Source organism: Anomaloglossus baeobatrachus, chromosome 1, assembly GCF_048569485.1.
Source record: "Anomaloglossus baeobatrachus isolate aAnoBae1 chromosome 1, aAnoBae1.hap1, whole genome shotgun sequence".
Classification (NCBI taxonomy): Eukaryota; Metazoa; Chordata; class Amphibia; order Anura; family Aromobatidae; genus Anomaloglossus; species Anomaloglossus baeobatrachus.
This window is the reverse complement of record NC_134353.1, coordinates 328613845-328641498: the sequence shown is the minus strand read 5'-3', so window position 1 is coordinate 328641498 and position 27654 is coordinate 328613845. Positions and strand designations below refer to the sequence as shown.

The following is a 27654-nucleotide window of genomic DNA, read 5'->3' as shown; positions in this document are numbered from 1 at the left end:
TATTCCCCTGTAACTGGGGCCAATATATAGCAGCCCCAGTTATAAGGGAAATCAGCAATAATAGAAAAAAGAAAAAAAAATATATTATATTATATTATTATATATATACATATTAGTAATTTTATTAAAAATAGCTTCATAAAAAGTTATAAAACGTTTGTAAAACGCAAAAAAAAAAACTAACAGAAAGAATGGGATCTGATTATATGGAATAGAGTGCGTATGACAATGTAAAAGTAGTACATCAGGTGACATACAGTTCCTACAAGTAGTATTCAACCCCCTGCAGATTTAGCAGGTTTGATAAGATGCAAATAAGTTAGAGCCTGCAAACTTCAAACAAGAGCAGGATTTATTAACAGATGCATAAATCTTACAAACCAACAAGTTATGTTGCTCAGTTAAATTTTAATAAATTTTCAACATAAAAGTGTGGGTCAATTATTATTCAACCCCTAGGTTTAATATTTTGTGGAATAACCCTTGTTTGCAATAACAGCTAATAATCGTCTTTTATAAGACCTGATCAGGCCGGCACAGGTCTCTGGAGTTATCTTGGCCCACTCCTCCATGCAGATCTTCTCCAAGTTATCTAGGTTCTTTGGGTGTCTCATGTGGACTTTAATCTTGAGCTCCTTCCACAAGTTTTCAATTGGGTTAAGGTCAGGAGACTGACTAGGCCACTGCAACACCTTGATTTTTTTCCCTCTTGAACCAGGCCTTGGTTTTCTTGGCTGTGTGCTTTGGGTCGTTGTCTTGTTGGAAGATGAAATGACGACCCATCTTCAGATCCTTGATGGAGGAGCGGAGGTTCTTGGCCAAAATCTCCAGGTAGGCCGTGCTATCCATCTTCCCATGGATGCGGACCAGATGGCCAGGCCCCTTGGCTGAGAAACAGCCCCACAGCATGATGCTGCCACCACCATGCTTGACTGTAGGGATGGTATTCTTGGGGTCGTATGCAGTGCCATCAGTCTCCAAACGTCACGTGTGTGGTTGGCACCAAAGATCTCGATCTTGGTCTCATCAGACCAGAGAACCTTGAACCAGTCTGTCTCAGAGTCCTCCAAGTGATCATGAGCAAACTGTAGATGAGCCTTGACATGACGCTTTGAAAGTAAAGGTACCTTACGGGCTCGTCTGGAACGGAGACCATTGCGGTGGAGTACGTTACTTATGGTATTGACTGAAACCAATGTCCCCACTGCCATGAGATCTTCCCGGAGCTCCTTCCTTGTTGTCCTTGGGTTAGCCTTGACTCTTCGGACAAGCCTGGCCTCGGCACGGGAGGAAACTTTCAAAGGCTGTCCAGGCCGTGGAAGGCTAACAGCAGTTCCATAAGCCTTCCACTTCCGGATGATGCTCCCAACAGTGGAGACAGGTAGGCCCAACTCCTTGGAAAGGGTTTTGTACCCCTTGCCAGCCTTGTGACCCTCCACGATCTTGTCTCTGATGGCCTTGGAATGCTCCTTTGTCTTTCCCATGTTGACCATGTATGAGTGCTGTTCACAAGTTTGGGGAGGGTCTTAATTAGTCAGAAAAGGCTGGAAAAAGAGATAATTATTCCAAACATGCAAAGATCATTGTTCTTTGTGCCTGAAATACTTCTTAAGGGGAACTAAACAGAATTCTGGTGGTTTGAGGGGTTGAATAATAAATGACCCTCTGAATAAACTTTTCTCAATTTAAAAAAAAAAAAAAAAAAAAAAAAGAAATAACATTCTTTTTTGCTGCAGTGCATTTCACACTTCCAGGCTGATCTACAGTCCAAATGTCACAATGCCAAGTTAATTCCGAATGTGTAAACCTGCTAAATCTGCAGGGGGTTGAATACTACTTGTAGGCACTGTATATATACATACATACACACACACACACACACACACACACACACACACCGTATTTTTCGGACTATAAGGCGCACTTTTTCCCCCCAAATGTTGGGGGAAAGTGTGGGGTGCATCTTATAGTCTGAATGTAGGGCATGGCTGCGGGGAATGAGGGTGCTGCGAGTCATCGGCGGCATGCGCAGGCTGTAGCAGCGCCTGCCGTGACCATGTGGGCCTGCTCATTTCATATGCATCCTCCCACCCATCATCTCTCAGCGCTGATGCCGGCGCTGACAGGTGGGCTGGGGATGGGCGCATAGTAAAGAGCCGCATGATCACCTTTGGCAACTACAGTCTGGAGTGATCATGCGCAGCTGTATTCACTGCCCCCCGTGCATTTTCATCAGCGCGGGGCACAGTGAATAAGTATACTCACCCGTCATGGTTGAATGCAGCATCGCGATGTCCTCCTGTCTGCCGGCCGCTGCTGTGTGTGGAGACTAGCGGTGCGCACAGCGATGACATCACTGCTGTGCTCACCGCTCTCTACACACATCAGCGGGCGGCAGACAGGAGGACATCGCGATGCTGCAGGGGAACGGTGACGGCTCCACACAGGTCAGCGGCGCTGCTGCTGGCATAGAGAGGAGGACGAGCAATGCTGCTGCAGTGAGGAAAGGTGAGTATAAACGTTTATTTTTTTGTGTGCCACAGGATGCAGGCCATATACCAGGATGGAGGTATATAGCAGGATGGAGGTATATAGCAGGATGGAGGTATATAGCAGGATGGGGGCATATAGCACCGCCATTATATTGAGACAGCTGCAGCTACAGGCATAGAAGTGGTGTCTAGGTATAGTAAAGTAGCCATGCGCTACGCAATGAAACCACCTATAGCGCCACCTGGTGGAAAACAATGGAGTTAGCATTTTTATCTCGAAAACGGAATGAGATAGACAAAAAAAGTGAATTAAAAATTGTAGAGCATCATCAATTCAATACAAATTGACACCTTGCATACAGAAATGCTATGATATGAAACCCATGACCCCCCCCAAATCATTGAATGCTGGTCATGTATATGGCGCTCATTTAACTTTGATGCTCAAAGCGGTCAATGTCAGCTGCAATGCACATCTGGACTCTGGATACTGTATCTTGCTGCACGTTGTGCAATATGGTAGGTGACACGTTTGCACAAGCATCTGTGATACGTCGTCGTAGATCCTGCAATGTTGGTGGAGGGGTCGCATACACCTGCTGTTTGATGTGACCTCACAGAAAGAAGTCCAATGGGGTTAGGGTCAGATGAGCATGGAGGACACTCCACGCAGCCACCGAACCCAATGACTTGTAGGAAGGTCTCTATGAGGTATCGCTTCACGTTCGCAGCCTTGTGAGTTTTACATGTTCTAATCATAGCATTTCTGTATGCAAGGTGTCCATTCGTATTGAGTTGATGATGCCCTACAACTTTGTGATTCACTTTTTTCTCCATCTCGTTCCGTTTTTGAGATAAAAATGCCAACTCCGTTGTTTACCACCAGGTGGCACTATAGGTGGTTTCATTGTGTAGCGCATGGCTACTTTACTATACCTAGACAACACTTCTATCGGGGTCGGGATCAGGGTATATAGCAGGATGAGGGCATATACCAGGATGGCGCTATGTAGCAGGATGGGGGCTACACCAGGATGAGGGACATATAATATATTTTTTATATTATATATCTCTCTCTCTATATGTATATATATATATATATATATATATATATATATATATCTATATATATATATCTATATATCTATATATATATATATCTATCTCTCTCTCTCTCTCTGTATGTATATATATATATATATATATATATATATATATATATATATATATATATATATATCTCTATATATATATATCTCTCTCTCTATAATTATATATATTATATATATATTATATATATATATATATAGAGAGAGAGAGAGAGAGAGAGAGAGAGAGAGAGAGATATCTCTCTCTCATATATATATATATCTATATATATCTATCTATATCTATCTATATCTATCTATATCTATATATATATATATATATATATATTATATACACACACACACACACACACACACACAAGGATGGGGATTATATACAAGGCAGGAGGATCATTACCAGAATGGGGTACCTTAGTAGAGAATTTGGGGACATTACCCCATAACAATGTCGGCAGCAGATACTCGCCCCATAACAGACCACATTTTTTGCTTACATTTTAATTTCCTATTTTCCTCCTCTAAAATCAGGATCCGTCTTATGGTCCGGTGCGTCTTACAGTCCGAAAAATACGGTATATATATTATTTTATTAAAATACTCCTTTAAAAATCTAAACACTTTGTGAGGCACAGTGTGTAAAATAAATGTAAAAAATAAAATAATAAAAAAATAGGAAAAAGGAGCATACAAAAATAAAATTAAACTAAGAAAGAGACACTGCCAGTCTGAATTGCTGTTTCCATCCCTGCCCCATTGGAAAAATATGTCCGAGGTAGTTTAAATTGTTTTTAGCAGTTCTTTGCAGCTAAGACAAGCCCAAATGCCTAGCTTGACGGAGGAAGATTTGAGTGCCTTAAACGCAGATATCACAGTAGAGGAGGTGACGAGAACAATTGGGGAGCTTAACACCAACAAGGCACCGGGACCTGACGGTTTTAACAGTGAATTCTATAAGGCTCTGAAGGATCTGATCTCGCCGGATCTAACCTCAGTCTTTAATGCTTTCCTGGGAGGGGCGGAAATACCCAAAAATTCCAACATAGCATATATTAAATTACTCCCCAAGGGAACCAAGGACCTGGATGATCCCTCTAGTTATAGACCTATATCGCTCATAAATCAGGATTTAAAAATTAATGTCCAAGATCATGGCTAATAGACTGGCCGAGATCTTACCTAGGATCATTACGAACCACCAGGTGGGGTTTATTAAGGGGAGAAATGCTGTTACCAATATCCGAAAGACAATTCTAGTGGTAGACGCGGTTAGACTGGGTCTCACTGAGGGAGGGGCTAGACCTGCCCTAGTTACACTTGACGCAGAAAAAGCGTTTGATAATGTAAATTGGAGGTGGTTAGACAGGGTAATGGAGGCCATAGGGATTGTAGGCAAGATGAGACTTTACATTAGAAACCTTTATGCCAACTCGGGAGCTAGGGTACACACTCCGGGCTTTCTATCAGACGTGTTCCCTTTGATGAAGGGAACAAGAGAGGGTTGCCCATTATCTCCTCTTTTATTCAACCTGGCAATCGAGCCGTTGTCAAGAATACTACAGGGACAAAATAGCTTTAAAGGAATCAAGATAAGGGGTTCAGAAGTAAAGACAGCGCTTTTTGCCGATGACATCATCCTTTATATGGGGGACCCCGGTGCGGATTTGCCACAGACTCTTGCCTTGATTGAAAAATTTGGCTCATTCTCCGGTTTCAAACGGAACAAAAAAAAGTGCGAGATCATGTTCCTAAAGGGGCATCATGGGACAATGGGGGGACAAGTAAGGGATGGCTGTCTATGTGGAATTCCTATAGCACAATCTTCAATTAAATACCTGGGAGTGCATATAGGAAGAACGGTGGAAACAATCTATAACTTGAACTATGGACCGCTAATCAGGAAAATTATAGTTCAATTAAAGGGATGGAAAGGTCTGCCACTTCCATTACTGGCAAGATGCCACCTGATAAAAATGATGAGCTTTCCTAGGCTGCTGTATCCCTTCCAGACGATCCCGCTATTGCTAAAACTAAAGGATGTGAATAAGCTCAACTCCGCGTATACAGAATTTGTGTGGAGGGGAAGGAAACCCAGAATAAAGCTGCGTACGCTGATGAAGTCAGCAGAGGAGGGAGGTCTAAACTTTCCAGATGTCCAAGGGTATAATCTTGTATGTATCATGAGGCATGTAATGGATTGGGTGAGAGGAACGAGTAGGAACTCAGATCATGCGATGGAAACTAAATATGCGTCACCGTGGGATCTGACGTCCATTCTGCACTCCCCACTATCCAGGGTTGAAGGGCACATAAGGAACTCAATTATATTCCGAGACACCATGCTAACATGGAAGTCGGTAAGGAAAAATCTGGGGCTCTCATGGAACGTGTCCAAGTACTTGAACCCCTGGGCAGTCCCAAATTTTCCCCTGGGACGAGAAAACAAGCTATTTACTAGATGGAAAGAGAGGGGAGTCGGGAGAATGATAGATGTTATGAATGTGGAGGACAGGAGGTGGATGACAGGTTGGGAAGTGTTGGATAAGTACAACCTTAATAGCTCACATATCATCCAATATGAACAATTGAAACATGGAATAATAGAGAGCTGAATAGAAGTTCGATTGATGAGTTACTGGAATGTGATGTAACAAGTGTAAATGTCTCTAAAATTTATCGATCGCTAAGGGGGGTGCTTATTTCATGGGAGGATAGTCGGACTTTAACAGCGTGGGGGAAACAATTGGGAAGGGAAGAAGTGGTAGATGATATACTGAGAGGATGGGTACAAGTGCGGAAACATATTACCAATGAGAGATGGAGAGACACTCAATTCAGAATTCTACATAGGGCCATTATGGGTTTCAACATACTAGGTAAAGATAGGTGGTGTCCTAAGTGTCAAAAAGAGAAAACGGATATGCTGCATGGGCTATGGGAATGTGAGACAATCGCTAGGTTCTGGAACCAAGTCAGACTATTTGCCCAGTCAACATGGGGAATTTTCAGCAAACTAGACTTAATGGTGTGGATTTTCCACTCCTTTGAGGGAGGAGTAGGAGGAGGACCAAGCACGCAGGAAAAGAGGAAATACGCAATAACGCATGACATAGCCATGATAGCTAAGCGTTGCATCTTAAAACACTGGATTCAAAGGGAGGGCCCATCCATAAAGGAGGTTATGGGCGAACTACACAACCTTCTGAAGTGGGAAAAACTAGAAGCGGAAAGGGATAAAGATGGGTTGACAGCCAAGTTTTTTGTGAGATGGAGACATTTTATTGAAAGCCAATTCACACAGGGAGAAATAATTAACCTGATGGCATCTTTTGTTCACTCGGAGTGGTGTATCCTGAGCGATATCCAGGACAGCCTGGGTAAACTGAGAATCACCTAGGAGGGGGCTCTGGAGGGAGGGGGAGACGAGACAGTTGGGAATACCAAGGCACGCTAGTAAAATTGAAGTCATTCAGGGACGACACAGAGATTTAACGAATTGTATTGCATATGTTATATTATATTTCATTACCTCTGTTTTGGTTTAATGTTACTGTATAGTATCACCCACTTCTATGTCACATTTTGTCAAACGAATGTTCTTCTTTTGCAATGATATTTGTCATGTTTTTACAAATTTGAAAAATCAATAAAAAAACGTTTTGAAAAAGCAGTTCTTTGCGGTTGTAAAAAAAAAACCCCAAAAAAACAATTTTTTTAATTAGTCTTTAGCTTTTGCCCTTTTATTACCATAAAAAAGAACATAAAAATGACATGAAGATTAAGCCATATGTATCGCAAAAAAAAGGGGGGGAATTATTTGAATATCCAAACAAGAACATTTTTTAGAGTAGTTAGAAGCGCATGTATTATAAAGCATGAAAAAAGAGAATTTTGTTACTTACCGTAAATTCTTTTTCTTATAGTTCCGTATTGGGAGATCCAGACCATGGGTGTTTAGCTTCTGCCTCCGGAGGACACACAAAGTACTACACTTAAAAGTGTAGCTCCTCCCTCTGAGCTTATACACCCCCTGGTAGCCAGTCCTAGCCAGTTTAGTGCAAAAGCTGAAGGAGAATAGCCACCCACAAGTAGAACCGAGTAAGAACCGGAACAACCGGAGACTCTGTCCACGACAACAGTCGGTGATAACACACGGAACAAGAAAATTGCCAACAGGCAACAGGGAGGGTGCTGGGTCTCCCAATACGGAACTATAAGAAAAAGAATTTACGGTAAGTAAAAAAATTCTCTTTTTCTTTATCGTTCCTTTGGGAGACCCAGACCATGGGACGTTCCAAAGCTGTCCCTGGGTGGGAATAAACAGAAAAAACTAAGAAGTAGGCGGAGCCTAACTTCACAAGTGGGCGACAGCCGCCTGAAGGATGCGTCTGCCCAAGCTCGCATCTGCCGAAGCATGAGCATGCACTTGGTAGTGCTTCGAAAAGGTATGCAGGCTAGTCCAAGTGGCAGCCTGACAGACTTGTTGAGCTGTAGCCTGGTGCCTAAAAGCCCAAGAGGCACCGACAGCTCTGGTCGAGTGTGCTTTGATCCCCGGCGTGGGAGGCACCTGAGTACTATGGTAGGCGTCCGAAATGGTCGATCTAATCCAACGGGCCAAGGTCGGCTTAGAAGCAGAGAGACCCTTGCGCCGCCCTGTGGTTAGCACAAAAACAGAGGTGCACCGCCTAAGCGCAGCGGTGCGAGCCACATAAATCCGGAGAGCAAGCACCAGATCTAGAGTATGCAGCGCTTTCTCAAAGCGATGAACAGGGGCTGGACAGAAGGAAGGCAAGGAAATATCCTGGTTAAGGTGGAAGGGAGAGACCACCTTAGGAAGAAAGTCCGGGGTCGGACGGAGAACTACCTTGTCTTGGTGAAAAACCAAAAAAGGTGACTCCGAGGAGAGCGCAGCCAAATCAGAGACTCTCCTGAGAGAAGTTATGGCAACTAGAAAGGCCACCTTTTGAGAAAGACGATACAAAGAAACCTCCCTAAGAGGCTCAAAGGGGGGTTTCTGCAATACCGTGAGGACCAAGTTAAGGTCCCAGGGATCCAAGGGCCGCCGATAAGGCGGAATGATGTGAGACGCACCTTGCATGAAGGTGCGGATTTGAGCCAGCCGGGCGATACGTCGCTGGAACAGCACTGATAGAGCTGAGACTTGTCCCTTGAGAGAGTTAAGGGACAGTCCTAGCTGCAGACCGGACTGTAAAAAAGACAGAAGGGTCGGCAACGAGAATGGCCAAGGAGAATGGCCGGAAGAGTGACACCAGGACAGGAAAATTTTCCAAGTCCTGTGATAGATCTTGACGGAGGAAGACTTACGGGCCCGGGTCATAGTGGAGATGACTTCAGGAGGAATACCAGAAGCCGTCAAAATCCAGGACTCAAGAGCCACGCCGTCAATTTGGGCAGAAAAACGGACCTTGCGAGAGCAGGTCTGGACGGTCCGGAAGATGTCACGGCATCTCCACGGACAGTTGGAGCAGGTGCGGATTCCAAGCTCGCCTGGGCCAGTCCGATGCAATGAGGATGACTCGACGGCCCTCCATTCTGATCTTGTGCAGGACTCTGGGCAAGAGAGCTAGAGGGGGAAACACGTAGGACAGACGAAACTGGGACCAGCCTTGAACCAGAGCGTCTGCGGCGAAGGCCTGAGGATCGTGGGAGCGAGCCACGTAAACCGGAACCTTGTTGTTGTGACGGGATGCCATTAGGTCCACGTCCGGAGTGCCCCACTTGCGGCAGATTGACTGAAACACTGCCGGGTGCAGGGACCACTCGCCACCGTCCACGGATTGACGGCTGAGATAATCTGCCTCCCAGTTTTCTACGCCAGGGATGTGGACTGTGGATATGGTGGACTTGGAGTCCTCCGCCCATTGAAGGATGCGTTGGACCTCCAACATTGCCAGGCGGCTGCGTGTCCCGCCTTGGTGATTGATGTAGGCAACCGCTGTCGCGTTGTCTGACTGGATTTGAATATGCCTGCCTGCCAACAGGTGGTGAAAGGCTAGGAGAGCTAGAAGCACAGCTCTGGTTTCCAGCACATTGATTGAAAGGGCTGACTCGGACGGAGTCCAAGTGCCCTGAGCTCTGTGGTGGAGATGAACCGCTCCCCAGCCGGATAGGCTGGCATCCGTGGTGAGAATCACCCAGGACGGAGCGAGGAAGGAGCGCCCTTGGGACAGGGAGAGGGGTCGAAGCCACCACTGAAGAGAGCTCCTGGTCCGTGGCGACAGAGCCACTAACCTCTGTAAGGAGGAAGGCCGCTTGTCCCAACAGCGGAGGATGTCCAGCTGCAGAGGACGCAGATGGAACTGGGCAAAGGGAACCGCCTCCATGGAAGCCACCATTTGACCCAGCACCTGCATCAGGAGCCTGAGGGAATAACGGCGGGGCCTCAGGAGAGAGCGCACCGCTAGCCGGAGAGACTGCTGTTTGATTAAGGGCAACTTCACAAGTGCCGGCAAAGTCTCGAACTGCATCCCTAGGTACGTGAGACTCTGAGTCGGAGTCAGAGTGGATTTGTGAAGATTGACAATCCACCCGAATTGGGCTAGGGTGGCGAGAGTGAGCGAAACACTCCGCTGACAGTCTGCGCTGGATGGACCCTTGACCAGAAGGTCGTCCAGGTAAGGGAGCACTGCCAACCCCTGGAGGTGCACGACCGCAATCACTGCCGCCATGACCTTGGTGAATACCCGAGGGGCCGTGGCTAACCCGAAGGGGAGAGCCACGAATTGGAAATGATCCTCTCCTATCGCAAAACCAACGCTGATGTGACACTGCGATTGGCACATGTAGATAGGCATCTCTGATGTCGATGGACGCCAGGAACTCCCCTTGGGTCATAGAAAATGCCGCACCTGAACATGCTTGTTGAGAAGCTTGAGATCCGGGATGGGCCGGAAGGTACCGTCATTTTTTGGAACTAGGAAGAGATTTGAGTAAAAACCTCTGAACCGTTCCTGAGCGGGAACTGGGACAATCACTCCGTTTGCCTGCAAGGACGCCACGGCCTGCGAGAAGGCGGCGGCCTTGGAGCAGGGGGGAGTTGAGAGAAAAAATCTGTTTGGAGGGCTGGAAGAGAATTCTATCCTGTAGCCGTGAGATATGATGTCTCTCACCCACTGATCGGAGACTTGCTTTAACCAAGCGTCGCCAAAGTGGGAGAGCCTGCCACCGACTAAGGACGTGGTTGGAGCGGGCCGAGAGTCATGAGGAAGCTGCCTTAGTGGCAGAACCTCCTGCGATCTTCTGCGGACGCGCTTTTGGGCGCCAGTTGGATTTCTGATCCTTCCTTCCATATCATACGCATAAATAGCCTGGGTCTCAGCTTCCCATACACGGTAAGTTTTTTAACTGCATGAGAGGACACACACAAGCTAGGGACCCCAACGTAGAGAAATACTTTGGCGTAGTGTTGGGGCTCTATTGCATTGATCAATTCAGTAGCTAAATTTCTCTTGATTCATATGTTCATGGCAGTAATGCAGATTCCATTTTTTCAAATTTTCACACTTACATATAGCTATTGGATTTTTCAAGTCAGTATTCACACAGCAGTTTCTGCTATTTCATGTATTCACCTTACATAGTCACTGGTGTGCATACCTTATCTCCCCATAGGGATTTCTGATCCTTGGCTGAGTTAGCGGACGAGGCGGAAGGCTTAGAGGATGACCAGTTGGAGGAACGAAAGGAACGAAACCTCGATTGATTCCTACCATGGGCGGGTTTCCTGGTCTTGGTTTGTGGCATGGAAGTACTCTTCCCGCCAGTAGCTTCTTTAATGATTTCATCCAGCTGTTCACCAAACAGCCGTGAACCAGCAAAAGGGAGCCCAGCAAGAAACTTCTTGGAAGAAGCATCTGCCTTCCACTCTCGAAGCCACAAAATCCTGCGGATAACAAGAGAATTAGCTGAAGCCACCGCAGTGCGGTGAGCAGCCTCTAGCATGGCAGACATGGCATAAGATGAAAAAGCTGAAGCCTGAGCAGTTAAGGTAACCATCTCACCCATTCCCTGTAGACTGTGAGCCCTCGCGGGCAGGGTCCTCTCTCCTCCTGTACCAGTCTGTTATGTACTGTTAATGATTGTTGTACGTATACCCTTTCACTTGTAAAGCGCCATGGAATAAATGGCGCTATAATAATAAATAATAATAATAATAATAATCTCAGGCATAGATTCCTTGGTGAGGGAATGCATCTCCTCTAGAGAAGCAGAGATGGCTTTGAGAGCCCACACTGCTGCAAAAGTCGGGGAAAACGCGGCCCCCGCAGCTTCATACACAGATTTGGCCAGAAGGTCAATCTGACGGTCAGTGGAATCCTTAAGTGAGGTGCCGTCAGCCACTGACACAACGGTCCGGGCTGAGAGCCTAGACACCGGGGGGTCTACCTTTGGGGAGTGAGACCACTCCTTGACCACCTCAGGTGGAAATGGAAACCGGTCATCAGAACCACGCTTTGGAAAGTGTTTGTCAGGGCAGGCCCTGGGTTTGGTCACAGCGGTCTGAAAACTGGAGTGGTTAAAGAACACACTCTTCACTCTCTTAGGCGAGGTAAACTGATGTTTCCTGCCAAAGAGAGTTGCTCCTCTGACACTGGCGGATTGAGATCCAGCACAGAATTAATAGAAGCAATCAAATCACTAAGGTCCGAGTCACCCTCAGAGAAATCGATGGGATACATAGCCTCCGAGCCCCCAGTGAGGGAATCCTCCTCATCTTGAGAGTCAGCTCTTGAGACAGAGCCGTGGGATGGGGAGGGGGAGGAAACCCTGCGCCTTCTCTTAGAAGGACGGGGTCTGGGATCAGATGATGAATCCTCCGTGAGCTCTGATGGACGGAGGTCAGAGGATAGGAGTCCTCTGTCAAGAGTATTAGAAGCACCCTGTGAGGGGGGCTGATGCATATTCATCAAAGTCCTGGACAAAAGTCCCATGGACTCAGCAAATGACTGGGATATGGACCTAGAAAAGGACTCTACCCAGGTCGGGGGTTCAGTCACAGGTGCAGCAGCAGCAGCCTGAGAGACCACTGGGGGTGAGACTCCAGGCTGTGGCACCGCCAAGTTAGAGCAACCATCCCAGTGTGGATAAATGCTCGGCTCAGGCAGCAGGAGCTTACATGCAGTGCATGCAGCATAAAGCTTTGGAGCCTTGCTCTTTGTGTGAGACATGCTGCTGGAGTGGGGGCTTTGCAGAGAATGAACCCCAGGGAGAATATACAGAGGTCCACAACCGGAGACCGGCTGTGGCTTACCAGACCGCTGAGCGCGGTGTTGTGTGCCCTCCAGATCCCGAAGCCCGGTCCCCCAGTGCGCAACACCTCAGCAGAGATGCAGAATGCAGGATGTCCCAGAGCAGAGTGAACTCTGCCTGAGAAATGGGGCGTTCCTATAAAAGAGCGGGAACTGGAGGGCTATAGAGACCTGCAGGGAAGGAGGGACGCCCCAGCAGTGGGGAGTGTCCCTCCCCTGTGTAGAACGGCTGCCGGGAGGAGCCGAACCTGTCCCTCTGCATGAGTGACATGCAAGGGCAGGAAAACGAAACTAGGCCTCCGGCGAAGCCGGGGCCTAAATTTAATCGGCGAGGCCGACAACCAGGCACCATCGGCGCGGTTCTCTGGCAAAAGCTGGAGAACCCGCCGGAAAAGTTAAAAACAATCACATAAAGCATACTCTCCCCATACAATAAAGAACCGGGACCCCCAACATAAACGTCTCAGGTACTTAGCTGCTGAGACGCAGGGCCATGTCCCTGGGGATGAGTGCTCCGGTCCAACAGAATCCTCAAGGGGCTGTGGATGGAGACCGGACTCCTGCCAGGCATGGAGACTGTGCTGGCTCCCACTTCAAGCCAGAGCCCAGAAGGGATGGTGAAGGAGCACGGCATGTAAGGCTCCAGCCTTGTAAATCAACCTTAACAACACCGCCGACACAGTGGGGTGAGAAGGGACATGCCGGGAGTCCAGACATGGACCCGCTTTTCTTCAAACTCTTTCCAAAAGTCAAACAAATCAGATGAGAATGCATGTGTGGATGTATGACCTCCTGAACACAAAGCGATAAACTGGCTAGGACTGGCTACCAGGGGGTGTATAAGCTCAGAGGGAGGAGCTACACTTTTAAGTGTAGTACTTTGTGTGTCCTCCGGAGGCAGAAGCTAAACACCCATGGTCTGGGTCTCCCAAAGTAACGATTAAGAAATATGTCTTGTCAAAAAGGGGGGGGGGAATGGTCTGGTCATCAACTGGTTAAAATTAACGAGAGCCAATTGAATGAGAACATAGCCGTTAAAGCGTACTAGAGATAGTGAAACAAGTCTATACAGCAAAGATGAAAAGTGAGTTACGGACTACAGTCTACTGTGCCCGATCTAGACACCAGTGTGAAAACTGGAAGATTTCAAGATTTTAATATGTACAGTAACAAAAAGTAAAAACTCCAAGACATGTCCCTTTGTATTATTATTGCAGAAGTATTATTTATTATTATTTTAAAAATATTGCAGCTCATACCAAGGTCAAAGTTGTTAGAGTTGAGGAGAAACTCTGGCAGGTAGAAAAATTCTGGAATGAGTTCCTTCACATCGGCCATGTTGTGTTTGGAGGCAGAGTACCAGGCCTCACGCACACTGTGGAACATTCGATCAGCCAGGTCAAAGTGTCCACCCTACAATGGGGGGAAAAAAATGATGAATTTCTATGCTTATATCAGAAGAAAAAAACATTTCTCATGGATATATACAGTGACGTTTAAACGTTTTGAGACTGACATGAATTTTGGCTTTCACAAAGTTTGCTCCTCCAGTGTTTTCAGATCTTTTAGTCAGATGTTTCTATGATTTGTGGTGTCCAATACTAAACATTTTAATAACCTTTTAACTTTTATTGAGGAATAAATCAAATTTATGTAGAAACTCTATTTACAATGTTGACCCTAATTTTAAAGACTTCAGCAATTTGCCCTGGCAGCTGGATATCAGCTTTTGCACCGATTTCTGGCCTATGGCAACCAATTCTTGCCTAATCAGTGCTTGGAATATATCACAACTGTATTTTTGCTGAGCAACTTTTGCCTTGTGACATGGTGGTTGATCATGCTGGAAAAGCATTGTTAATCACCAAATTGCTCCTGGGTCCTTGGAAAAAATTAGTTCTTGGAGGATGTTCTAAAAAAAACAAACTGAGTCCACTCTGTTGGGTGAAAAGTAACTCCACACATGAAGGATCTCAGGAAGTTTTATTGCTGACATAACACAGGAATCATAGTAGTGTTTACTTTTTCTTATCCAGCCAATCATCATTCCAGAAAACCAAGCAGTCTGAAGGGGGCTTCATTAATAAAAATAACTTTATCATAGTCCGTGACAGTCCATATTCATATACTTCCTAAAGAATGTCAGTCTGTCCTTGATGTTTTTCTTTGAGAGAAGTGGATTCTTTGCTGTTCTTACGGACACTAGGCCAGCCTCCAAAAGCCTTTGCCTTAGGCGATGTGCGCACATAGCGTTCTGTCCCTGCAGAGATTTCTGCAGCGATTTGAACAGCACACGTGCGCTTCAAATTGCTGCAGAAAGAGTCTGTAATGAAAAAAAAAAAAGCCGATTTCATGCGCTCTGAGTGCAGCCCCTCCCATAGACAGAGCGGGGGATACATGCAGAGCGCACGGAATAAGTGACATGTCACTTCTTAGAACGCGCGCTTCAGGCAGCAGCCAAAGCGCTGTGCTCTAATACTCCATGTGCGCACGTCTCCTGCATAATCTTCATAGATTATGCTGGGGACGCAGGACGCATGCAGTTACGCTGCGGTGCAGATCGCAGCGTAACTGCATGCAAATACGCAACGTGCGCACATAGCCTTAGGGGCACTTTGCACACTACGACATCGCAGGTGCGATGTCGGTGGGGTCATGTCTAAAGTGACGCACTTCCGGCGTCGCTCTCTACATCGTAGAGTGTAAATCCTAGATGATACGATTAACGAGCGCAAAAGCGTCGTAATCGTATCATTGGTGTAGTGTCGGGGAATTCCATAATTACGCTGCTGCGGCGGTACGATGTTGTTCCTCGCTCCTGCGGCAGCACACATCGCTGTGTGTGAAGCCGTAGGAGCGAGGAACATCACCTTACCTGCTTCCCGCAGCTCATGCCGGCTATGCTGAAGGAAGGAGGTGGGCGGGATGTTTACGTCCCGCTCATCTCCGCCCCTCCGCTGCTATTGGCCGCCTGCCGTGTGACGTCGCAGTGATGCTGCACGACCCGCCCCCTTAATAAGGAGGTGGTTCGCCGGCCAGAGCGACATCGCAGGGCAGTTGAGTGCATGTGAAGCTGCCGTAGCGATAATGTTCGCTATGGCAGCTATCACTAGATATCGCAGCGGTGACGGGGGCGGGGACTATCGCGCTCGGCATCGCAAGCATCGGCTTGCGATGTCGTAGTGTGCAAAGTACCCCTAAGTGTGCATGGAGATCTACAGACATCTTCCTGCTGCCATTCCTGAATAATCTTTATACAGGAGCCGAATCGTCTTTAGGAGATGGTTCTGGCATTTGCAAGTTTCTTTGGGATCCTGAAGCTTTCTTCACAGAAATTAACCCTCTCGCTTTGAAGCTCTTGATGAGCCAATTAATGGTTGACTTAGGGGCAATCTTACAACCAGCAATGCCTTTGCCTGTAAAGCCCCCGTCAAACACAGTGAGATCACTAGCGAGATCGCTGAAACGTTACAGGTTTTGTGACATATCAACGACCTCGCCAGCGATATCGCTGTGTGTGACAAGCAGCAGCAAGCGGGCCCCTGCTGCGAGGTCGCTGATTGTGACAATACGATCAGGACCAATTTTTGCCCGTTGGTCTCCCGCTGTGCAGCACACATCAGCGTGTTCAACGGCGGCAGACCAACGACCGCTGGTTCTGAGTGTGCAGGGAGCAGTCGTTACACGGGTCGCTGGTGGCTGATGGCTGGTCGCTGTGGAGATCTACCTGATTGACAGTTCAACAGCGACCATGTAGCGACATTCTAGCGATCCCTGCCAGGTCGTATCGCTGGTGGGATCGCTGGTACGTCGTTATGTGTAACGGTACCTTAAAGCCAATTTGATGCAAAGTACTTATGATTGCAAGTGTTTTTTTGGAGGTAACCATGCTTAACAGTGGAGGACAATGATTTCAAGCACCGAACCCCTTATAAAACAGTCTGCTCTTATAATTTGATAAGCATGACATAATAATATCAGCTGCCTTGTCCTCGTTAACACTTTTTCCTAAATTATGAGATAACTGAAATGATGTAAGCAAGTAATTTTGTGGCAGGACTGTAAATTCAGTGGAAATATTTTTTGTGATTAAAGGGAACCTGACAGCCACAGCCCTGTAATCCCACTAATCATGTTATCCATCCCCTGTTGGTGACAGTTACATGATTTGCATGGTTCGGCATCACTGCCAGCACTTTGCAAATCTTTGCCTCCCTGACAATGTGTAGTAAGCCGGGTTTAAGCACTCTGGCTCATTGTCACACTATGCATGCCCATGGGGGCAATGGTGAAGTAGGACACTGCCATCCGAAATGTCTGGCTGAGTTCTACATCATCATTGTATTGCTGAGCAGAAAAAGCCTACTGCGCATACACCTGGCTTACTTCACATTGTCAAGGAGGCAGAGATTTACAAAGAGCTGGAGGTGATAATTAGTGGGATAACCAGTCTGGGAAAAACAACGCCCCACGACTAGGTCAGCCCCTAATTTGCATACTGTCACTAAAGCGATAAAATAAATTTTTTGTAATATTCAGTAATCCTTTAGACAAAAAAACAAAACAAAACATAGCTTGTTGGGTAGGGTATTAACAGACCAATATATAGTAATGCTTTGGAGGACTTGGGCCAGCTGTAAAGTTCGTTTTAAGTGAATTTTCATTGCAAGGAATGACTTTGCAATTCATCTGATCACTCGTCATAATATAGTTAATACAAAATCACACTATGAAAACCAAACTTTGGGTCTGACTCAAAAATTTTGACTACCACTGTAGATTAAGTAGAATTAGTAAAATATGTCGAGCACAGATGTCTCTAAACCAGACATACTCCTAAGATGTATGGAGTGAGCAGGTAAACAACCATAAGAAAACTATACATTCCTAAGATGCCTCAAGTAATACCATTCATCGGCCATATAGAATGTATACTTCTTTCTTTCTGGATGGTGAAAGAATCTATTGAATTGGTATCATGACAAAATGTGTAACTTAAAAGGGATTGTTCACTACTTTTACATTGATTATCTATCGTAAGGATAGGTCATCAATGTCAGATTGGCCGCGGTCAAAACTCAACATCCCCGACGATCTGCTGTTCTCACTGCCACCAGCAGGAGCTGGAATTCTCAGTTCTGGAGCGGCTACATCTTCTGATAGTGGCTGCGGCAGGGTACTGCACATCCGCCTCCTATTCAGATCAATATGAGGTGGATGTGCAGTACCCGACCGCGGCCACTATCACAAGACAGAGCAGCTCCAAAAATGAGCATTTCCAGCTGCCTGCTGCACACACCAAGAACATTTGATCAGCGGAGGTGCGGAGTGTCGGACCTCGGCCGATCTGAGAGTGATACGCTAAGGATACGCTATCAATGTAAAATTAGGGGACAACCTCTTTAAGGCTATGTGCGCACGTTGCCTACAGTCAGTACAGAAATTTCTGCAGCGATCTGAAGAGCACACGTGCGCTTCAAATCGCTCCAGAAAATGCCCGTAGTGAAAAGAAAAAAACGCCGATTCAATGCGCTCTGCCTGCAGCCCCTCCCATAGTCAGAGCGGGGGCTGCATGCAGAGCGCACGGAAGAAGTGACATGTCACTTCTTAGATCGCACGCTTTGGGTAGCAGCCGAAGTGCTGCGCTCTAAGACGCCACGTGCGCACGGCCCCTGCACAATCTCCATAGATTGTGCTGGGGACACAGGACGCATGCAGTTACGCTGCGGTGCAGAACGCAGCGTAACTGCATGCAATACGCACACGTGCGCACATCCCCTAAGGGCTGACATACCTGTCGATAACTGACAGACATAATACAGATAGGCCTTTATATTCCCAGTGAATACCTGAAGCCTGAGGAAGATCTGAGTAAATGGCTCCATTCGGACTAGATAAGAGGCTACAATCATAGCGGAGCTATAATGAGTCCCGTAGTGATAAGCTGGTGTCTCTCCTGTGAAATAAAACACGACAGTGATTACAAACAGGGAAGGGTTCAGAAAGGTGTAGTCACCTAAACCACATTATTTGACAGTAAAGGCCAATGCCACTCAGTCGGTCTGATGAATAGAGAGAGTAATACACGTTCAGTATTTGCAGCAGAAAAACATGCTGCAAATAATAGTGTGTTGCCTGGAAAAAGACAGAATAAAATACATGGGTTTTTGATGCGTTTTCCCCATTCATTAGTATGAGTGAAGTCTACAGCAAGAATGTGGCACCGAATTTTATCGTGATCATAACCAATTCTATGAGAAACAAGGACATATGTGATCTCCACACTGGTGTAGGCAAGACCCCACACTGGGGAAGGCGTAGGCAAGACGCCACACTGTGGAATGCGTAGGCAAGACCCCACAACTGGGGAATGCGTAGGCAAGACTCCACACTGCGGAATGCGTAGGCAAGACCCCACAACTGGGGAATGCGTAGGCAAGACCCCACAACTGGGGAATGCGTAGGCAAGACCCCACAACTGGGGAATGCGTAGGCAAGACCCCACAACTGGGGAATGCGTAGGCAAGACCCCACAACTGGGGAATGCGTAGGCAAGACCCCACAACTGGGGAATGCGTAGGCAAGACCCCACAACTGGGGAATGCGTAGGCAAGACCCCACAACTGGGGAATGCGTAGGCAAGACCCCACAACTGGGGAATGCGTAGGCAAGACCCCACAACTGGGGAATGCGTAGGCAAGACTCCACACTGGGGAATGCTTATACAAGACTCCACACTGGGGAATGCGTAGGCAAGACCCCACAACTGGGGAATGCGTAGGCAAGACCCCACAACTGGGGAATGCGTAGGCAAGACTCCACACTGGGGAATGCGTAGGCAAGACTCCACACTGGGGAATGCGTAGGCAAGACCCCACACTGGGGAAAGCGTAGGCAAGACCCCACAACTGGGGAATGCGTATGCAAGACCCCACAACTGGGGAATGCGTATGCAAGACTCCACACTGGGGAATGCATAGGCAAGACCCCACAACTGGGGAATGCGTAGGCAAGACCCCACAACTGGGGAATGCGTAGGCAAGACTCCACACTGGGGAATGCATAGGCAAGACCCCACACTGGGGAATGCATAGGCAAGACCCCACAACTGGGGAATGCGTAGGCAAGACCCCACAACTGGGGAATGCGTATGCAAGACCCCACAACTGGGGAATGCGTATGTAAGACGCCACAACTGGGGAATGCGTAGGCAAGATGCCACACTGGGGAATGCGTAGGCAAGATGCCACACTGGGGAATGCGTAGCCAAGATGCCACACTGGGGAATGTGTGAGTAAGATTCTGCACTGGTGAAGGTGTAGGCAAGACTCTTGGCAGCATTTATAATTTTCTGTTCCAAAAACTCACCATTGGGATCTTCCCAATCCTTGTAACGCTTCTTATACTGTGCCAATCGATCATCAGTCTGTGCTCCCATTGGCTTTGCAAGGTTTCGAAAAGTCTTATGATTCGTCAAGTCCAACTCCTGCAAAAGATGATATGAAAACTAATTGTTATTATAAGCAGGACATAATCCTAATTTGTAGTATATTTGCTTCATGATATCTGTAAAGTTCAGACAATATAAGCAGTATAATATACAAGGCTGTATAAAATTCAACATTGCAAACAAGACTTTTTATAATCATTCAATCATCTTGGTATAAAAGACTTTCCACATTCCAAATGGTTGCAACAGCCAACATCATCTTATAGGGGTGATCGCCCATCTTTGTACTGTTCTAGCAATATCATGCTTATGAGAAAATGATTATGAACCGTGAAGCTCAGGATGAGCATCCTGAAAATTTGCTCCAGTCTAGACAATGCGCTGTGCACTAAATCCATCACCAAGACTAGTGCCTCTCCTGTCTTCTCTTTCAGTTGTGAAATGACACTTCCAGATGCAGCATTCGACTGGCCCATACCTGACCCATCAACACTAAAAGTGGAAAACTATGGTTTGTCAAATGGGAGGCAGCAATAGGAGTTTCAAGGTCAGGCAATGCATGTGTGCAAGGCCTGGTTCACATCACGTTCGAGCCTTCCATAGGATGTATACATCGGAAGCGGTTCTTTATGTAAATCTCTAATGGGAGGCTCTTACTTATGACCGTATTAAAGTCTAGAAAGGAGAACTATGCGGTTTTTCTACACATAGTAAAAAAAGGAATATACTTTGCCCAAAGGAAGTCAATAAACGCTCTTTTGGCCTTTTTGGGGGTAAATGGAACTAGAGACAAGTTTGCCATACACTCTAGAAGCTTTTTGTAGGATATACATCAAAAGTCGGGTACAAATGTGATGTAAACCAAGATTAGACGTTCAGAAGGTGACATTTAATGTTCCCGTATCAACTAATATAAAAAACAATTTTGATGCGAGTCTTGAAACAAAAGATTATCAGTTTAACAAGCCACAATTACCTCAGCGTCGTAATCTGCCAGGATCCATGGGAAGACCGGGTACTGCATGAGATCATTGTATGACCGGCCTGCCAGGGTGTTTAAGTGCATCAAATACTGGAAATTGCTGATTTCTCCTCTCTGAATAGACACAAGAGCAGAGGATTAGACACACACCAGAGAGGCGAACATTCATTCTCGCTGATTTTATGGAGCTTATCTCTAAGGTGTTGCTGTCGTGAAATGAGGTACAAATAAAATGTCAGCCAGGAGCACAGATTTGTGGATCACGCTGGGCAGTGATTTGTAGGAATACTAGCTGTAACAAGCGTTAGCTCTCAAAAACCTTAGCTCAAAAACAACTCCCAGGGTTCTCAAGAAAACACTATACAGAAAAGAATAAAAGGCTAGTGACACACATACAGTAAGGCGCCATATCAATAACATGGCGGATCAGGACCCCACAAATCACACTGAAGGCGGCTGTCCAGGGCATTTTAGATGGGTCATACTGTATGGGTTATTGCCCAACTTTTACCAAGTATATAACAAAGTGTTGCATTTTCTTATACAGTTGAAGTTTCTACTTGGATATTCAACAGTGCCATGTACAATGGGTTACAGCGTTCATACTACATTGTATTTTATAGCGTAAAGAGGTAATTCACTATTTTTACATTCATGGCCTATCCTTAGGATTGGTCATTAATACTTGATCGGCCAAGGTCCGACACCCTCACCAATCTGCTGCTCTCAGTGCCAGCGGCAGAAGCAGGCGGCCGGAAATGGTGAGTTCCGGAAATGCCCAGTCTTCTGATAGTTGCCGCGGCATGGTACTGCACATCCACCTCCTACTGATTTAAATGGAAGGCAGAGGTGCAGTACCCAGCCGCTATCAGAAGACGGGGTAGCTCCAAAACTGAACATTTCCAGCTATAATGAAGCTATCAGCACGGAGAACAGCTGACTGGCGGGGGTGCCAGGTGTCGGACCTCGGCCGATCAACCATAGGCCATCAGTGTTAAAGTAGTGAACAACCTCTCTAAGATGCAATGCTTTTACTGGAGGATTCCTCTAATTCATGGTATGTGATGGACCAATATGACTGTGTATCTTCTTGCAATATCCTATATTATATTATCTCGCTCTCCTAAACAATAATGCATCATGAATGTATTTTATGGCTGTATGTATTTACCACCACTACCCCAACAATATGCTAGCAAAATTTGCTTTCTCTTTTACCTCCCATCTCTGTGTAACAGACTTTTCTCCGACCAAAGTGCTAAGAAGCCCAGACCTAAAATACGGAGGAAAAGGTAAGATACATAAAGGCATATGATTATAGGACTCTGAATATATATGAATAACTACATAACTAATAGCTATATGACTAATTAACCACTATTCACAATACTTTTTTCCTCCAGGTTCGGAGCAATAGACAAGAGCTGTAATTCACACTAGACATGTTACTGCAGGTGCCCGGAGGTGCGCGCCACAGAGAAGAGCAGAATTTATTAAGTGGCTGCCGCCCCTTAGTGAAATCGGCCCACGCTTCTTCAGTATAGTGTACAATGCCCGTCTCAATTAATAAGGACTAACGTTTTTACAGAAATATTGACTTCCATGTACAAAAAAAACAACAGAAGTGCAGCCATATTGGTTGGCTTTTTTGAAATGACATCTTCGTACCTTTACTATGATTTTATTATTGATATCCCATTGGATATCATTTCCTGAAAAATTACTTAAAATATGCCAATATTGCTGTAAAAAAAAATCAACAGTTTACTAACATGTTCATTTGTATTATGAGTGGAAATGCTCTCTACTAAACATCAGCAGTTAACCGACATGGCAGTTTCCAAGCAGCAACAGTGGTTTTTCAACATTACCCGAATCTACTGAAATTATGTAGAATAACACCTTCAGACATAGGAAAACTAACCCCTTCCCCTCTAAGACAGCAGCTATTAAGATTAACAAACTAGGAAATGTTCAAGTGTGTATGTTCTTAAATCTGTCCTTTAGAAGAAGATGCCTGCGAGCGGGCAGTAATTTGCAATGATGAATACGACAACTCATGTTTGTCCTCATCATTTTTTGTCCCTGACAATGTAATTAACGGCTTTCCAAGATAATTGCCGCAAACGAAGGACTTGATGTCTGCAGTGACAGACAAAGGAACTCATCTTTATGCTTTAAGCTTTTTATCACTTTTTCAGTTTATTTTAACATAGTGTAGAATAGAGAATACAAGGTATGGGAATAATTTCTGTAGTAACCACAGTATTTAAAGTCTGAATAATAAAATTAGAATATGTATATAATATATAAAATATTATTATATATATATAGGCAGTTCCTTTGACCTCATGATTCTCATTTGGTTTGACATGCACTGTGATCTGTAAGGTCTAAGGCCACGTCTCACTAAGCGACATCGCTGCATGGTTTTTGTGATTTTTGTGACGCAACAGCGATCTTGCTAGCGATGTCGCTGTGTGTGACATCCAGCAACGACCTGGCCTCTGCTGTGAGGTCGCCGGTCGTTGCTGAATGTCCTGGACCATTTTTTGGTCATTGCTCTCCCGCTGTGAAGCACACATCACTGTGTTTGACAGCGAGAGAGCAATGATCTGAATGTGCAGGGAGCCGGCTTCTGCGGACGCTGGTAACCAAGGTACACATCGGGTAACCAAGCAAAGCGCTTTGCTTTGTTACCCGATATTTTCCTTGGTTACCAGCGTCCGCAGCTTCTAGAAGCCGGCTCCCTGCACACGTAGCCAAGGTACACATCGGGTTACTATAAGCAAAGCGCTTTGCTTAGTAACCCGATGTGTATTATGGTTACCAAGCACAGCGTCGTTACACGGGTCGCTGGTGGTTGGCGGCTGATCTCTGATCGCTGTGGAAATCTGCCTGTTTGACAGCTGAACAGTGACCATGTAGCGACGCTCCAGCGATCCCTGCCAGGTCAGCTTGCTGGTGGGATCGCTGGAGCGTCGCTTAGTGTGACAGTACCTTTATATAGACAGGTGTGGGCCTTTCCAAATCAAGTCCTATCAGTTTAAATAAAAACAGCTGGACTCCAATGAAGGAGTAGAACCATCTCAAGGAGGACCATAAGGAAATGGACAGCATGTGACTTAAATATGAGTGTCTGAGAAAGGGGTCTGAATACTTATCACCATGTGATATTTCAGTTTTACTTGTTTAATAAATTTGCAAAAATTTCCACATTTCTGTTTTTTCCTGTCAAGATGGGGTGCAGAGTGTACATTAATGAGAAAAAAAATGAACTTTTATGAATTTATCAAATGGCTGCGATGAAACAAAGAGTAAAAAATTTAAAGGGGTCGGAATACTTTCCGTACCCACTGTATATATACACACACACACACACACACACACACGCACACACACACACACACTATACACATTTCTTTGTAGCCATGAATATTTACAGTGGGAAATTTACATACACTGCCGATTTTGCAAATTCTCCCACGTACAAAGAATGGAGAGGTCTGTAATTTTTATCGTAGGTACACTTCAACTGTGACAGACAGAATCCAAAAAAAATTCACTCCAGGACCTTGAAATGCTTCTTACGGAGCCACTCCTTAGTTGCACTAGCTGGGTGTTTCAGGTCATTGTCATGCTGAAAGACCCAGCCACAACTAATCATCGTCAATGCTCTAACTAAATTTCACGATATATGGCCCTATTCATCATCCCTTCAATATGGTGTAGTTGTTCTGTCCCCTTTGCAGAAAAGCATCCCCAAAGTATGATATTTCCACCCCTATGTTTCACGGTTGGGATGGTGTTCTTGGGATTGTACTCATCCTTCTTCTTCCTCCAAACACAGCAAGTGGAGTTGATAACAAAAAGTTCTATTTTGGTCTCATCTGACCACATGACTTTCTCCTGTGCCTCCTCTGGATCATCCAGATGCTCATTGGTGAACTTCAAACAAGCCTGGACATGTGCTGGCATGAGCAGGAGGACCTTATGTGTCCTGCAGGATTTTAATTTGGATTTTAATCCATGACAGCGTAGTATGTTACTAACGGTAACCTTTGAGACTGTGGTTCCAGCTCTCTTCCAGTACTCCCATGTAGTTCTGGGCTGATTCCTGACCTTTTTCAGAATAATCCTTACCTAACGAGGTGAGATCTTGCATGGAGCCCCAGACAGAGTAAGATTGACTGTCTTCTTGGTTTCTTTTTTGCATTTTCTAATAATTGTTTCAAAAGTTGTTGATGTCTCACCAAGCTGTTTGCCTATTTTGTTACAGGCCATCCCAGCCTTGTGCAGGTCTACAATTTTGTCCTGGGTGTCCTTAGACAGCTCTTTGGTCGTGGTCATGGTGGAGAGGTTGGTCTGTGATTGTGTGGACAGGCGTCTTTTATACAGGTAATGAGTGCAGAGTAGGAGGAATTCTTTAAAAAAAATAACAGGTCTGTGAGAGCCAGAGGTCTTGCTGGTTGGTAGGTGATCAAATACTTATTTCATGCAATAAATGCAAATAAATGCAAATTAACTATTTAAAAATCATACAATGTGATTTTCTGGATTTAATTATTTTTTATTCTGTCACAGTTGAAGTGTACCTACGATAAAAATTACAGACCTCTCCAATCTTTGTAGGTGGGAAACGGTCATCAGCAGTAGGGCTTCCGTTTAATTGAGGCCCGAATTTATTGCCCAGGCAAACTGAACATGATAGCTGCATACATCTCTGTGACGTCATTACCTATGCTCTAAAAAAAGCACAAGCAAAAACATCACCTAAAACATAGATTTATTATTACTAGAAGTACACAGAAGTGGATCACTTGCCCATAGCGAATGAAGACCCCAATCCCAAAGGTTCAACTGCTCTTATCCAAGAGGCCTTTGAAAAAGGAGAGCTGGAATGTGATTGATCACTACAAGGGTCTCTAGGTTTGCCTCAGGGCAGATTGTAACATAACAGATACTAGTGAAAAATATAATATAGCTTTCTAATATAAACAGTGATGTTCCATGTGTAATATCACCCATATTAATGTGTATGATTTACATTCTATAAAAGGAGATGAACAAATACATTACCCTTGCTCCACGCTGGTATTTGGACGCTGCCCTGAAACGGACTCGGAGCTGTCAGTCAAAGATGGCACCACTGCCAAAAATCTGCATTGTGGGAAAAAGTTACCAGATTAGCTGTAAGTCATCCATGTCTTCAGCTCTAGGATAAGAGAATTAGAAACAAGGCACTCTCAAATGGTGATACAAACGAAGAATTTATTCCATAAGTCTTAAAGCAACATGTGACGTTTCGGCCAGGTGGCCTTCATCAGACAACTTGTTTTTAAGACTGTCAGGGTAGTGGTAAAGGCAGTGGTATCCACCACATGCAGCATAGTGGTGGATACCACTGCCTTTACCACTACCCTGACAGTCTTAATAACAACTTGTCTGATGAAGGCCACCTGGCCGAAACGTCACATGTTGCTTTAAGACTTATGGAATAAATTCTTCGTTTGCATCACCATTTGAGAGTGCCTTGCTTCTAATTCTCTGGACATATGGTGTGGAAACCTACGAGTGCACCTCAACATCTCCTACACTGTGGCTGTGGCTTATCCTGCTATAAGTATTCGGCTTTAGGATGGCCACCGATTATGTGCTCTACTTATAGATTATTATATTACTTTACCATGTTAATAATGATACAAAGAGCACTGTTAAAAAGGGAATAATCTCCATGGTACCAACATGTGGCAGCGTCAGCTACACGGGGGTCTGATCAGTTAAAAATTCTAGCACTTTGTAACTGCCCCAAAGTACACAAACTGTACCTAAGAAATAGAAAATTCAATATTTCATGGCTGTTCAGACTCACCTCTGGTAAACTTTGTTCCGAACGCCCTTCTGGAAAGCCAATAAATAGTTTCGTCCATCGGCTGAAAAGACTTCAACGGCAATTGGCTACAAGGAGACATGTAAAATACTTAATGCATGAAAAAGCATGGCTGTCTGCACAGATCTGACGTGAACTTGTCTGTATCTAAACCAGTGTCACGCCACTATAAAATAACGCCCCGGATAAAAAAATGATCAGAAGCATTGGCATGGTAGAGAAAATGTACTTTCAAATCCACAGTGAACCACTCCTGGAGTCATCTTGGAAGTGCTGCAGGGGGAACTAGCCACAGTCTCATTGCTGCTAGCCCTCTGAGCTTTGATTCACATGTACGGCTGTGTCGGGCTGGATATCAGATAGGGTGACAAAGTGGATAGAGTGTACTAGCAGAGAGAAGACTAATTAGTCTTTGCTGCAGCACCAGCCGTTTGACATGCAGCATGCCCCTGATTTAGGTACCTA

At 45.5% G+C, this 27654-nt stretch overlaps 1 protein-coding gene across 9 annotated transcripts in view; it reads right to left on the bottom strand.

The window, feature by feature from the left end:
* Window positions 1-27654, bottom strand: part of WDFY3 (WD repeat and FYVE domain containing 3) — a 388800-nt gene that overhangs the window by 23426 nt on the left and 337720 nt on the right. For all 9 annotated transcript variants that reach the window (XM_075351922.1, XM_075351959.1, XM_075351945.1 and 6 more), the window contains 7 exons: window positions 27172-27257; window positions 26379-26459; window positions 22518-22572; window positions 21294-21413; window positions 20236-20353; window positions 18717-18823; window positions 14127-14280 (listed from right to left, as the gene is read on the bottom strand). In XM_075351922.1, coding sequence (XP_075208037.1) covers window positions 14127-14280; window positions 18717-18823; window positions 20236-20353; window positions 21294-21413; window positions 22518-22572; window positions 26379-26459; window positions 27172-27257 — 721 coding nt within the window. The remainder of the gene's footprint in view (window positions 1-14126; window positions 14281-18716; window positions 18824-20235; window positions 20354-21293; window positions 21414-22517; window positions 22573-26378; window positions 26460-27171; window positions 27258-27654) is intronic.